The sequence below is a fragment of the Astyanax mexicanus genome, chromosome 11, assembly GCF_023375975.1.
Source record: "Astyanax mexicanus isolate ESR-SI-001 chromosome 11, AstMex3_surface, whole genome shotgun sequence".
NCBI lineage: Eukaryota > Metazoa > Chordata > Actinopteri > Characiformes > Acestrorhamphidae > Astyanax > Astyanax mexicanus.
This window is the reverse complement of record NC_064418.1, coordinates 32,423,730-32,437,408: the sequence shown is the minus strand read 5'-3', so window position 1 is coordinate 32,437,408 and position 13,679 is coordinate 32,423,730. Positions and strand designations below refer to the sequence as shown.

General features: G+C 43.5%; 1 protein-coding gene across 7 annotated transcripts in view; it reads right to left on the bottom strand.

Moving 5' to 3' along the window:
• Positions 1-13,679, bottom strand: part of osbpl6 (oxysterol binding protein-like 6) — a 104,280-nt gene that overhangs the window by 51,802 nt on the left and 38,799 nt on the right. For all 7 annotated transcript variants that reach the window (XM_022680322.2, XM_022680323.2, XM_022680327.2 and 4 more), the window contains exons 3-6: positions 11,546-11,668; positions 4,831-4,884; positions 2,329-2,442; positions 1,939-2,109 (exon numbers count right to left, since the gene is read on the bottom strand). In XM_022680322.2, coding sequence (XP_022536043.1) covers positions 1,939-2,109; positions 2,329-2,442; positions 4,831-4,884; positions 11,546-11,668 — 462 coding nt within the window. The remainder of the gene's footprint in view (positions 1-1,938; positions 2,110-2,328; positions 2,443-4,830; positions 4,885-11,545; positions 11,669-13,679) is intronic.

Here is a 13,679-nt window from a genome sequence, read left to right as displayed (position 1 = left end):
TGCAGTTAATTTTAAAGTTAATTTTAATTGCAGTTTTATAATCTGCCACAACTGGTGCAGTTTTTGTCTGCATGAGTAAATATTGCAATCGCTTGCTTTCCCCTTGGCCCATTATTATAAACCTTAATAATTAATTCTTCTGATATGACAGCCCTGACATTATTTAGTTTCTACCATTAAAATAAAACCAACTTCAGATGGGTAGGTATTAATTAGGCATAAACCTAGACTAAGTAATTTTTAATTTCTAGTCCTGATTTGCAATTGTCATTAGATAATTATATTACATAATATCAAATTGTTACCATATCACCTGTCCCTAAATTCCATTAATATTATAGTATTAATAGTATGTATCCGACATTGTTCAAATCAGGAATGCCAAACTGGCCTTCTTCCAGACCACAGCTCTTCAGAGATTAGTGCTTTCACTTGTCTAATGCTATGAATTCAGCTAATGAAGGATATTCTACTTAATCAATAAGCCAATATATATATATATATATATATATATATATATATATATATATATATATATATATATATATATATATATATATACTGATTCACCCCTATTAATTACAGTGAAAGATGATTAATAATGTTAAAACCTAAAAGGTAATGTGAGTTTTGTGACAGCATATATGCATAAATAAAATATATAATTCTTAACCCAAAAGAGCCCAATGGTGATGCATATATCACAGATCATTTAAAAGCTGTGTAAAGTTCCTTATAGCATTATGTCCTTAACTTTAACCTACAAAGTTGATAAGTGACACATATTGAACATCCTGAGAACATCAATACAGGACAGTGTGTGAATTTGTGTTCAATGATCTCACATTTTACATTTACACAATGTAGGAGTGCTGAGTCAGTTCTTTTAAAATATATTATTTGCTTCTACATGTCTTTTTCAATCATTTAAACTAAGGTTTTTGCCCCATAGAACTAGTTCTGACCTAATTTCTAGAACAAAATATTAATAATAGTAAGCAATTATTGTTGTGTCATTTACAGCCATGGGAAAAATAAGACACCATTTAAATGATTAGTTTCTTTGATTTTACCAAATTGAAAAACTCAAGAGGATGATGGATGATCACAAGCCATCAAACCAAGCTGAACTGCTTGAATTGTTGCACCAGGAGTGGCATAAAGTTATCCAAAAGCAGTGTGTAAGACTGGTGGAGAAGAACATGCCAAGATGCATGAAAAAACAGGGTTATTCCACCAAATATTGATTTCTGAACTCTCAAAACTTTATGAATATGAACTGGTTTTCTTTTCATTATTTGAGTTCTGAAAGCTCTTGATCTTTTTTGTTATTTTAGCCAAATAATTGTAGCCAAATCTGCAAATAAATGCTCTAAATGACAATATTTTTATTTGGAATTTGGGAGAAATGTTGTCTGTAGTTTATAGAATAAAACAACAATGTTCATTTTACTCAAACATAAACCTATAAATAGAGATAAACTGATTCAGAAACTGAAGTGGTCTCTTTATTGTTTTCTAGAGCTTGACATTACATCATGATTTTAACCTTATATTTGCTCACTGAGATTAAATTTTTAAATTGGTATCAATTTTCAGAAACGGCTCTGGGCTCTTAAGAGTTAATCTACAGTTACTGTTACTGCCTGATCCTGCTCTGTTCCAGAAGAGATAAAACAGTAAGGATGAAACCAAGGGCTGGTGGTTCTTTTTTTTCTTCTTTTTGCAATGAGTCATTACTGAGTTATACTGAGTTTATCACAAACACCATCCCTGGAGGACTACTACACACACACACACACACACACACACACATACAGCCAGAGAGACTTGCACACACACACTCCACACACATTACACAAGAGAGAAAGACAAAACAAAGTGAAACAGTAAGAGAGAGAGAGAGAGAGAGAGAGTAAGTGGGTGAGAGAGATTCACCTTGGTTTCATGAGCAGAGGAGGGGGTTGTCTGAGGTGACTCGAGGCTGGCGGGGGGAGGGAAGGCTCGTAAGCTGGCATCACGAGGCGAACGCACAATCTCATTCTGCCTGTACAGACGGTGGTGACGCAGCTTACACACCCAGGCATCAAACACGTCTGGAGACTTCACCTACACACACAGAGACACATGCAGGGGACAGTGAGGAGACGGACCACACGTCTTCAGCATCTGTCCGTCTGGCTCTCTGCTCGCTCAGTCATTAACACACAAACACAATCACCCCATAGCCCACACTCAGTAACTCCAGCACACACAACTCCAGATCTCTTATCTTCACCGTTACCTTCCCCCTCTCAGCCTCCCTCTCTCTCTCTCTCTCTCTCTCACCTTGAGATGATAGATGTGCTCCTCTGTGTCAAGGTCTATACGCCGAGCTTTCTTCTTTACTGACATCACAGACAGACCGACGTCTATACTGCCATGGAGTTTCCCTTTCTGGATCTGACACACACACACACACACACACACACACAGAAAAAGACACTTTTATTACCCCGTCAATATTATTTTACTAGTAATGAACTGCTGTGACCATTAACTCTCAATCCCCAATTAACATTAAAGTCATATGGTCAAAATGGACATAATTGACAAAGCAAAAAAAAAAACATATAGCCTTTTAACATTCCCAAATGCTGGAGAACTTTACTAGAAAAAGAAAAATTTTACATTTTTTAGAAAGATTTAAATAATATGACAAATAAGAAAAAGTTAAAGAGATAATTTTTAATTTTAATTTTGATATTTACTTTAAAGGTCTCCTTCTGCTAAAATTCACTTTTTCTTGTTTTTTTATGAAAAATAATATGCAAATACAATGAGTTGTATATGCATGCTGCACATGAAACTGTTCCTCATTGTTTGCAGTAGCTAGTAAAAGAAAATGTTCAGAAAAAGCTAGTTGAGTGGATTTTTACTTTCTGGACCTGGACTACCCACTTCTGTGTATTTACATAGGTTTACATAGGATCTCCGGTGGATTTCACGTTTTACAGAGACTCTAAGTCTAGGTCAGTGGCTGAACTGCACTTAGCAGGGCATTACACATGTTGTAAAGTAACTAATACATTTGCAAAGACTGTTATTAATGTAAAAATGTTTTTTATTTTAAAACGTTTCCAACTGTTGTTCGTCTCACTGCCTCGCAGTGCTGTTAGCCAATCAGAGGTGATATGTTTGCATGTATGGATATTCATGAGCAAGAGCCCTACTCCTTTACAGGACTAAAGCAGCGTTATACTGTCATGTCTTAGCCCTGTCTCATGTCTCTGTGTGTTTTCCTCACGTGACCTGTACTCCTCTGTGTCTCTTGTCAGTAGATTTCCACCATGTGTTTCTCATTTGTAGCTCCGCCCCTTTCCCAGGTGTTTCTAATTATAGTGTGTTTCCTGTTTCTTTAAATAGCCCTCGTCTACCACTTTGTCTCCGTCGGTCTTAGCACTAACCCCTGTTGTTTGTCTCTCCGTGTCTCTTTGTGATTTCAGCCTTAGCCCTAGCCCTAGTTCCTTGTTTACATCTTCTTGTTTCTTGTTCCCTTTAGTTCCCTGCTTAGTTTATTTATTCTTGTCTAGTTTAGTTTTTCCCTGTCTAGTTTAGCCTCTTGTTAGTTTTCCTTGTATATATCCCTGCCTTGTTTAGTATTGTATTTATTTAGTCCCTCGTTTGTTTCTTTGCTTATTTACTCCCAGTTTATTTTGCTATTTATTATCTCTTGTTGGTTTAGTTTATGTTCTCTGGTTTCTCTCGTTTGTTTTGGTTTTTGGTTATTTGTTTATCTAGTTTAATTTATTTAGTTCACTCCCTTGATCCTTGTATATATCTCCCTGTTTTATGTTTAAGTGTTTACTTGTTTCTCGTTTCCTGGTTTATTTATATTTATTTATTAAATTATTCCTTTCTCACCCTACCTGCACTTGCGTCTGTCTCCCTGCCTGGGTCATCCCCATTTCCTGACATATACTGGATCACCGGAGCACTTTTTTTCACAAAAAACTGCTTACATGGCATTCATTCATAATAAAGATAGACAACTAGATATTTTAAAATGAATGAAAAAACAGTGGAATAAGACCTTTAAACTGAGAATGGTGAGAATATTTCTAAACGTACATATACTGCATGGACTAAACTATTGACGCACCTGGTCAATCATTGTTTTATTTGAAATCAATAGTATTGTTTATTGCTTATGTTGGAGAAACTGTATGCTGTCCATGAAAATATACATAAGCACTGCTGTAAGGATTTGATTGCATTTATTGATTAAAAGCATTTGTGAGGTCAGATCAGGGCTTATTTTTTTGCTCTGTAAAATATATTGCATTATTAAAAATACAGGAATTTTCAATCCTCTGTGTATCAAAGACAGGAGTAGATTGAATTATATTAGCCAGAAATAATCTGCCTCAGATATGAATTTTTCCATTTTGATACCTTAGTTTTTAATCTGGCGTCTTTAATCTGTGAGAAAATGTGTATTAATGTCATGATTATTAGATCAGTAGAAAAGCTAAATGTTCAGGTAATTTGCTTCAGATGTAAATGTATTGTTTTAGAGACACAACGTTCTAACTACACAGCTCCAACAGCAAGACTAATGGAAACTCTAACATTATTTTTTCAGATGCACTTCTATATGCACTTCCCATGAGATATTAAGGACACTCTTTGTCTCCATGGTTACACTTGACTTATCTCATACAGCTGCTGCTTATCTTACTGTAATCTGGTTTCCGTTCACCTTGATCTCTGAACATAAAGGACAACATGTAAATCAACATGTAGTGCTTTCGAGAACACTGGACAATGTCACTGCAGTACTGTACTTACATCTATAGGGGACTTGGAGTACTTCAAGATTCCATTATCCAGGACAAAGAAACGCTGCAATAAAAAAACCAACAGCGAAGGAGAAAGAATGATAAGAGAAACAAGGAAACTGCGTAATTATAGAGTGATAACAGTGTGAAGAAAAACTGAAAACTATACTATATCAAACTATACTATACTATACTATATATACTATACTATACTATACTATATATACTATACTTAATATATCATACTATAATATACTATACAGATAATATAACTGTTTTTATGTCATGGCATTAAATATTATAGTACTTCTCCAAACAAATACCTGCAATGATAAAAGAATAATTATATACAGCTCTGGAAAAAATTAAGAGACCACTTAAAAATTATGAGTTTCTTTGATTTCACAAAATGGAAAACCTCTGGAATATAATCAAGAGTAAGATGGATGATCAAACCCGAAAAAAACCCAAAGCCGAACTGCTTGAATTTTTGCACCAGGAGTGGCAGAAGTTATTCAAAAGCAGTGTGTAAGACTGGTGGAGGAGAACATGTCAAGATGCATGAAAACTGTGATTAAAAACTTTAGGTTACGACCGTAACCCCGGTTCTCTGATAGCATGAGTGAGGTATCTCACTATGGGATACGCCCCTCTCGCGTATTCCTCAGAAGCACTCTAACATTACGCCAGCCCTTACTGGCTGGCCAGGTCTGACGTCCGCGGGGGGAGGCACCCCCTATAAAAGCAGGTGCCCGAGCGGCAGAACGTCATTCAAAGTTAGCTATCTCTTCTCGCTCATTGCAAGAAGGGTGGTCCGGTGAGATACCTCACTCATGCTATCAGAGAACCGGGGTTACGGTCGTAACCTAAAGTTCTCTTTCAAGCATTCATTCGGTATCTCACTATGGGATATGCTTACTCCCGTATTGCCGGACAAGCCAACCTAGACGCTGCTTGACCTGACATCAGACTGGCGCGTCTTGAGCCAGCGCTGAGCTAGTGCTCAAAACAGCATGAGCCAAACGTGATGAAGTAACGTCAAGCCTGTAGAACCTCATAAAGGTTGTAGGTGATGACCAACAAGCGGCCGCACATAGCTCTTGTAAGGACACCCCTTTAAAAAGAGCCCATGATGTGGCAATACCCCTCGTAGAATGCGCACACAGACCATCGGGGGGGTTCAACCCTTTTGCTGAATAGGCCAAGCCTATAGCTTTTACAATCCAGTGTGAGAGACGCTGTTTTGTAATGGGCTTGCCCTTATGAGACCCGGACCAGGAAATAAATAGTTGATCTGATTTCCTGAATGACATGGTCCTGGTCAGATACGCTCTCAAAGCGCGCACAGGACATAGCATATGTAACCGCTGCTGTTCCGGAGACGAAAACGGCGGTGGGTGAAAAGCAGTGAGCTCCAACGGAAGACACGAATAAGACGTGTCCATAACCTTAGGAATGTACGCTGGGTTAGGTCGCAGAGAAACGTTAGAGTCACCTGGACCAAATTGCATACACGAAGAATGCACTGAAAAGGCGTGTAAGTCGCCAACTCGTTTGGCAGACACGAGCGCCATAAGCAGTGCTGTTTTAAGTGAAAGCATCTTCGAATCCACCTCCAGTAAAGGTTCGAATGGAGGTCCGGATAAAGCCTCTAGTACCAGAGGCAAATCCCACTTAGGAGATAAAGGTTTTGATACAGGGCGCAAGCGACGCACCCCGCGCATAAATCGACAAATGAGGGGGTGTTGCCCCAACGTTTTGCCATTAAGTCCTACGTGACACGCAGAAATAGCAGCTAGATACACTTTGATAGTGGAAAAAGCTCTACCATTTTCAAGAAGTGTTTGTAAAAATAACAAAACACTCCTTACAGAGCATTGGTATGGCACTTCATCTGTGTCAGTACACCAATCCTCAAACACACGCCACTTAGCATGATACAAAGTGCGTGTGGACGGTGCCCTAGCACTTTGGATGGTAGCTACTACATTCTGAGGCAGCCCACATGACGTCAAATTTAACCCTTCACGGGCCAAGCCCAGAGAGCTAGGCGCTCTGGGTGAGGGTGAAAGATTTCTCCCCGCGCCTGCGAGAGCAGATCCCTGCGCAGTGGGAGGGGCCATGGTTGAGCGTAAAGCATCTGCGTTATCTCTGCTAACCAAGTCTTTTGTGGCCAATTCGGTGCTATCAGAATAACTGATAGACCCGCCTCTCTCACTCTGATTAGAGTAGGGGATATCAGAGCTAGTGGAGGGAATGCGTAAAGGAGGGCACGCGGCCACTCGTGTGCCAGCGCGTCCACTCCCAGCGGAGCATCCCTGTCCTTCAGTGAGAAAAACTGGTGGCACTGTGCGTTCTCCCTGGATGCGAACAGATCCACTGCTGGGAGACCGTACCGCTTCCAGACCATATTCACCACGTCTGGGTGAAGTTTCCACTCCCCATAGCGAGGGTGGCCCCTGGAGAGTAGGTCCGCCCCTCGATTTGACACTCCCGGCACATGCGTTGCTCTGAGTGAGAGGAGGTTGGCATTGCTCCAGATAATCAGTCTGTGTGCTAGCCTGTGAAGTTGTAGGGAGCGTAAGCCCCCCTGCTTGTTGATGTAAGCCACCACAGTCGTGTTGTCCGTACGGACCAACACATGAGAGTTTTCCACATACGGAAGAAAATGACGTAGAGCCAGGCATACTGCCCTGAGCTCCAGAACATTTACATGAGCCAAGCGTAAGCTCGGACTCCACTGTCCATTTACCGACCTCCCTTCGTGGGTGGCACCCCATCCCCATAGAGACGCATCGGTAGTGATTACTTTTCTGGCACTGATCGTGCCTAACGGTGCGCCCTGTGACAGGAAGCGCGGATGCTTCCACAGTCGCAGTGTCCGCGCACCCTGAGCTGACACAATAATTTTCCTGCGTGCGTACATTCGCGGGTCCAGACCGAGTTTCGCCACCCAGCGCTGAAACCCCCTCATATGTAGCCTCCCTAGGGGAATAGCAGCCAATGCTGACGCCATCAGACCCAAAAGTCTGTAGCACATCCTCAGCTCCACATAATTTCCCCTTCGAAACTGGGCGAGGCATGCCTGAAATGCCTCTACTCTGTCTGGGGAAAGCCGAGCTCTCATCGCCACTGAGTCTAGGGACAGTCCGATGAAAGTTACTGAGTGGCTGGGGTTCAGCACACTTTTGGCCAAGTTGATTTGAAACCCCAGCCATGAGAGGTGTCTCATTAAGTATTCGGTGTGTGTCACGGCTTCTTCCTTTGACTTTGCAGCCAAAAGCCAGTCGTCCAAATACGTTGCCAGACGAATTCCATTCGCCCTGAGCGGCCCTATTCGCTGCTTCTGTGCATTTGACAAAAACGCGCGGGCTCAGAGAGAGGCCGAACGGGAGTACCATATACTCGTATGTCCTCCCCTGAAAGGCGAATCTGAGAAACTTTCTGTGGGGAGGGTAAATGGGAATGTGAAAGTATGCATCTTTTAGATCGATGGTGGTGAACCAATCGTCTGGGCGTACAAACTTTAGCAGTGCTGAGTGAGTCAGCATCCGGAATTTGTACTGTCTGAGGTGTTTGTTTAACGCTCTCAGGTCCAGTATAGGTCTCATGCCCCCTCCCTTTTTGGGAACTATAAAATACCTCGAGTAGAAGCCGCTCCGGCTCTGCGTTGGAGGTACTACTTGAATCGCTCCTTTCTCTAAAAGAGAGGCTATCTCTGCTTCTAGAAAACTGGCAGCATTTCCCCTCGCCTGTGACCATATTATGTCTGAGAATCGAGGGGGGGTGTGTGAAAATTGGAGCCTGTACCCTTTCTCCACAGTTCTGAGCACCCATTGCGACGCGATACACGCGCGCCAGCGCGCTATTCGCTGTGTTACAGCTGGCTGCAGCGCCACCAGTGGAGCACTGCTGCCCTCTAGTGGAGGGCAGCACTGCCTCGCTCTGGCAGCTGCGCATGCGCGCGTGGCCGGCTCTGGTACAGAGCTTATGTGGCCCTGCGCCGCTAAGTGCACAGTGTTCCTTATGTTTTTCAACAATAGGGCATTTTTGTTTTGAAGTGCCCTCGGCCCGTGGCCTGGTTGCACAATGGGGTACAATTTTATTTTTGTTGAACACAGTGTGTTTTTGACAGTGGACAGGGGTTTTCTGAACTGAACAAAGTCCCACACTTCTGAACTGTGAGCCGCAACTGCAGGCTCTAGGGACTGGTCCCCCAGTGGGAGAGGGGCGTGTGTCTGGCAAACACGCTTTCCCTCCCCCGGCAGCGAGTTAGGTTGCCTGCGAGGCCCTCTTGCCCAGGCGGGCGCGAGGCGGCGCTTGTCGGCTTCCGTGCTGGTCCACTGGTGCAGCTGGCTTGTTACCCCATGCTCCTCCACTCTCAGCTTTGGGTTTTGCTGGTGGTCTGGGCTGTGGTGGGGTGGGTCGCTTTGGAATCCTGTAGCCAAGCGGAGCACGCGCTACCGCTTGTGCAAAGGATGGGCGGGGCGCTGAGGCAGGAGGTGGGTGCACTTTCCTGGGCAGACAGGTTTGCAGAGCCTCACCCTCCCGCTTCTTTTCCTCACAGCGGCGTTGCATAGCAGCCATAGCGGGGCCGAACAAGCCCTTTGGATCCACAGCAACATCCAGAAGCTGGACTTTTTCGCGGTGTGAGAGGCTAGACAAGTTGAGCCAGCGCGCTCTCTCCTGCGTGACCATGATACTCATCGCCCTTCCTGAAGCCTGGACAGCACAGCGATGTAGGCGAAGGCATAAGTCGGTCACCACGCACATCTCGTCCCAGAGCTTGTGCTCCGTGGTTCCGGCCATCTCCTCCTGAAGCTCAGCCTGATACGCCATCAGCATAGACGATGCGTTCAGAGCTCGCACACCGAGGGCAACGGATCTGTATGCCTTGTCGGTCATGGAGGACTGGAATCCGTCCGCCTTTGACGGGAAGCTAGGCGCGGATGTGGTCATGAAGGCTTTCTGGCCAGGATGGAGGTGGTGAGCGACCAGCGGCTCCACCTGCGGCAGATTGGACAGTCCATTCGCCTCCATTTCTGCGCAGTCCAGCGTAGCACCGCCCAGGACCGGGTTTTTCGATGAGAAAGGTTTCGGCCAGGTGCGGGTCATTTCTTCCAGGCACTCGGGGAATAGCGGAAGAACCTGTCTCTCCATACTTTTCACCCTGGGTAAGCGCTTGCCTTCATACCGAGAACCGGCCTTCTCGGGCAGAGCGCTGGGCCATGGAATGCCCAGTTTTCCTGCGGCGCGCTTGCATACGTCGTGCAGGCTCGCACCAGCAGCTGGGGAACCACCGACCTCGCCTTCCGCGCCTGAGCTACACTCGCGAGGGGCTTGAGGCATTGCTGCCTCCGTCGGTGGAAGGAACGGATCGTCATCGTCCTCGTAGGGGAGGATGTTGTCCGAACCGTCCAGTGAATCCAGCTCCGCGTCGAGGAGTTCATCCCGCTCCTCGCGCATGCAGCCGAGCTCGTCGAGCAACGGAGATACTTCATCCATGTGCTCGGCCCAGTTTGCACTGGTACTGGCTGCAGACACCTGAGGTTGACCCTCGGGAGCTGGAGGCGCCGCCATCATGGGGTCTCGATCGGTCAAACTAGCATGGCGTGCTAGTCGACGACGGAGACTTTTCATGGGCAGGCGGGCGCAGTGGATGCAAGAACCCGTGGGGGCTAGTGCGTCTTGGGCGTGTTGCAGCCCGAGGCACTCATTGCAGCAGGGGTGAGTATCTCTTGCAGAAATATTGTTCCCACATGAGCATAGCCGCCCCAGCTTCTCATCTCTCTCTGAGGGAGAAAGAGAAGCCATTGCTAGTTAGCTTTGCAGCTAAAGTAACTCTTAGCTTTCCGGCTAAGTGTAGTTGGCTAAGGCTAATGTTTGGTGACAAGCTAGCCGATAGCACAGGATATAGGGTTCAGCGTACTCTAGTTTGGTGACTAGCGAGTTGCACTGAGTGTTGACCACTGTTTGGAGACAGACTGGTTAGATAGTTGTTTGGAGACAAGCCTATCTTAATTGTGTCGAATGTCGCCGTAGTTAGGAATTAGCGCCCGGCGAGCGAGTGGTTAGCTCTGCTCTGTGGACAGTAGCGTAATTCCTTGGCAGCGTCGACTTGAGTCGCTTCTGAGCGAGAAGAGATGTTTGAATGACGTTCTGCCGCTCGGGCACCTGCTTTTATAGGGGGTGCCTCCCCCCGCGGACGTCAGACCTGGCCAGCCAGTAAGGGCTGGCGTAATGTTAGAGTGCTTCTGAGGAATACGCGAGAGGGGCGTATCCCATAGTGAGATACCGAATGAATGCTTGAAAGAGAACCAGGGTTATTCCACCAAATATTGATTTCTGAACTCTTAAAAAGTTATAAATATTAAATAGTTTTCTTTGCATTATTTAAGGTCGGAAAGCTCTGCATCTTTTTTGTTATTTCAGCCATTTCTTCATTTTACTCAAACATATACCTATAAATAGCAAAATCGGAGAAACTGAATTCTTAATTTTTTTCAAAGCTGTACGATTGGGCATAATCTGTGATGACAACATTTGATTATAGATATTGGATATAATAGACCTCCGGAAGAACAAAAAACACTACAACAATAGTGCTTCTCCAGTGGTAACTCAACTACAGCTCTCAACTGAATCTAACTGTTACACTGTTTATACACTGATGTGGTGGAACAGGTAAAATACACAGTGATGCAGGATGAGGGTAGGTGTCTGACCTTGTGCCAGCCCTTCAGTGGCCATTTTCTCTTTTTCAGCATAAAGCCCTCATGTTTATCTGGTCTCTGGACGTTGGTCTGACCGATCTTCAGCCCTTCAATGATCTCCCAGCTGTCTGCCTCCTACAGAAAACAGGAGACAAGTACCAGTACTGTAAATAGAAGCACACAATCCATCAGGTAATGTAAATCCAGTAGGTAGCTCTAATACAGTGAGTGAATGAACAGGGCGATCGACAGGCTGATCGTAAACGGAGACAGCTAGAGAAATGATACAGTGTGAAATTAGAGCGTGGACAAATTAAGTGCTGGTCATTTATTCTGTTTCAGCAGGTTCTGCCCTCTCAGCACTTCCACATGTACACCATTTATTCTCTTTTTTCCTCTCCCTTCCTCTCTCTCTGCTCCGGCTAGATAAAACAGAATTTGTGTGCTGGAGTGGAAATCAGAATTAAATAAAAGTCCTTAATTGTTTTTGCACGAGCTAATAGGCTATCACCACACAAACACTAGTGGTCAGCGTTTTTGCTTCACTGCATAAAAAAACACTACTACACACTTATAGACTTCTATACATTTATAAAGGCTACTAATAGCTACAAACACACTGTGCTCTCTCTCACTGTTACAGTGCACCAACATGTCAGTCACTACAGAGACCGGTATGTAGTGCTATGCATGGAAGCAGTGTCAGGAGAAAGAAAACAAGAAAGACAGAAAAGAAGAGCAAGTGAGAAAGAGATAGAAATAAACAGCAAGCATCGCTGGGCAGTATGATGGTTCACCCAGTATACGATATATACAATATACCATACACCAAAGTTTTAGATTGTTATCAAACCATAGTAATGCAAAAAAAGGGAAGAAATAAATTTAGTGCAGCATAGTGCTGGGCGATATGGGAAAAATCATATATCCCGATATGGAATTTGTTATATCACAATAACGATATATATCATGATATACCACATTTAAGTATGTTTTCAGTTATTCTTCAAATAATATGACGAATTAATATCATTGCTCATTTTTTTCCAACTTTATTTCAAAGTGACATCAAACCCAACCATGTCACAAAACCACATTATGGAGCTTTTTTTGCGTTTATGCAAAGTGACCACGCCAATACATTTCATCGTAGCCTACTTTATATATTTGCATAAATAATTGATAAAAATTACTGTAGAAACGATAGGGGCGATAGACGGTAAGTAGCACGATAGACACTTTTCTATCGTCCCCACCATATTTATCGTCTTATCGCACAGCACTACTGCATCCAACTGATTTAAAACAAACCCACTGCTACTTTTTGCCAGTGGCAAAACATGAATGTGTTTCAGACATTAAAGGAGAACTCCAGTGTAAAATTGACTTTGGTGTAGTAAAACATGATAAAGAGAACTAACCTTTGTTGAATAGCCCACCTCCGCTCTCCTGCAGCTTTCCGAGATCTAGCAAATTTTGTGCAGTTTGTCCAAACAGGCTAGAATGGGTTTTAATGGGGGCATATTTTTTGCCCCTGCAGATAAATTGCTTTTTATACCATATTCCAGTCTCAAAGTAGCTCCACACTTCAATGGTAGAATCTAGAGAGCACTGACTTAAAACGAGGCATTAAGAACTTTAAAAGTGTACAAGTGTACATGATCAGTACAGTGACGAGGTTTGGACAAACTGCACAAAATTGCTAGATCTCAGAAAGCTGCCAAAGAATGGAGGCGTGCTATTAAACAAAGGTTAGTACTCTTTATCATGTTTTACTACACCAAAAGTTCATTTCACACCAGAGTTGAATATCTGAGCAGAAAAGTGTTTATAACCAAAACTGTTTTATGAAAAATCATCTACTTTGTCTTTTTCTTAAATGTCTGCTTTCGTAGGAAAATAAACCAGGGTTAACCTATAAAGACCTTTTTCTAATTGGTTTCTATTTAAAAGAGTAAGTTTATTGGATAGTTTTCAAAAGCAATTTTTGATAAACTGTGCTATGATTATTTTCCCATACCATTATCAAGCAACACATTTACTGTTTTAGGTTTAAAAATGTATACTTGGGCGGCGAGTGGTCCAGCGGTCTAAAGCGCTGCCACTATGAGCGGGAGGTCGCAGCTTTGCCATCAAGCTGCCGGCG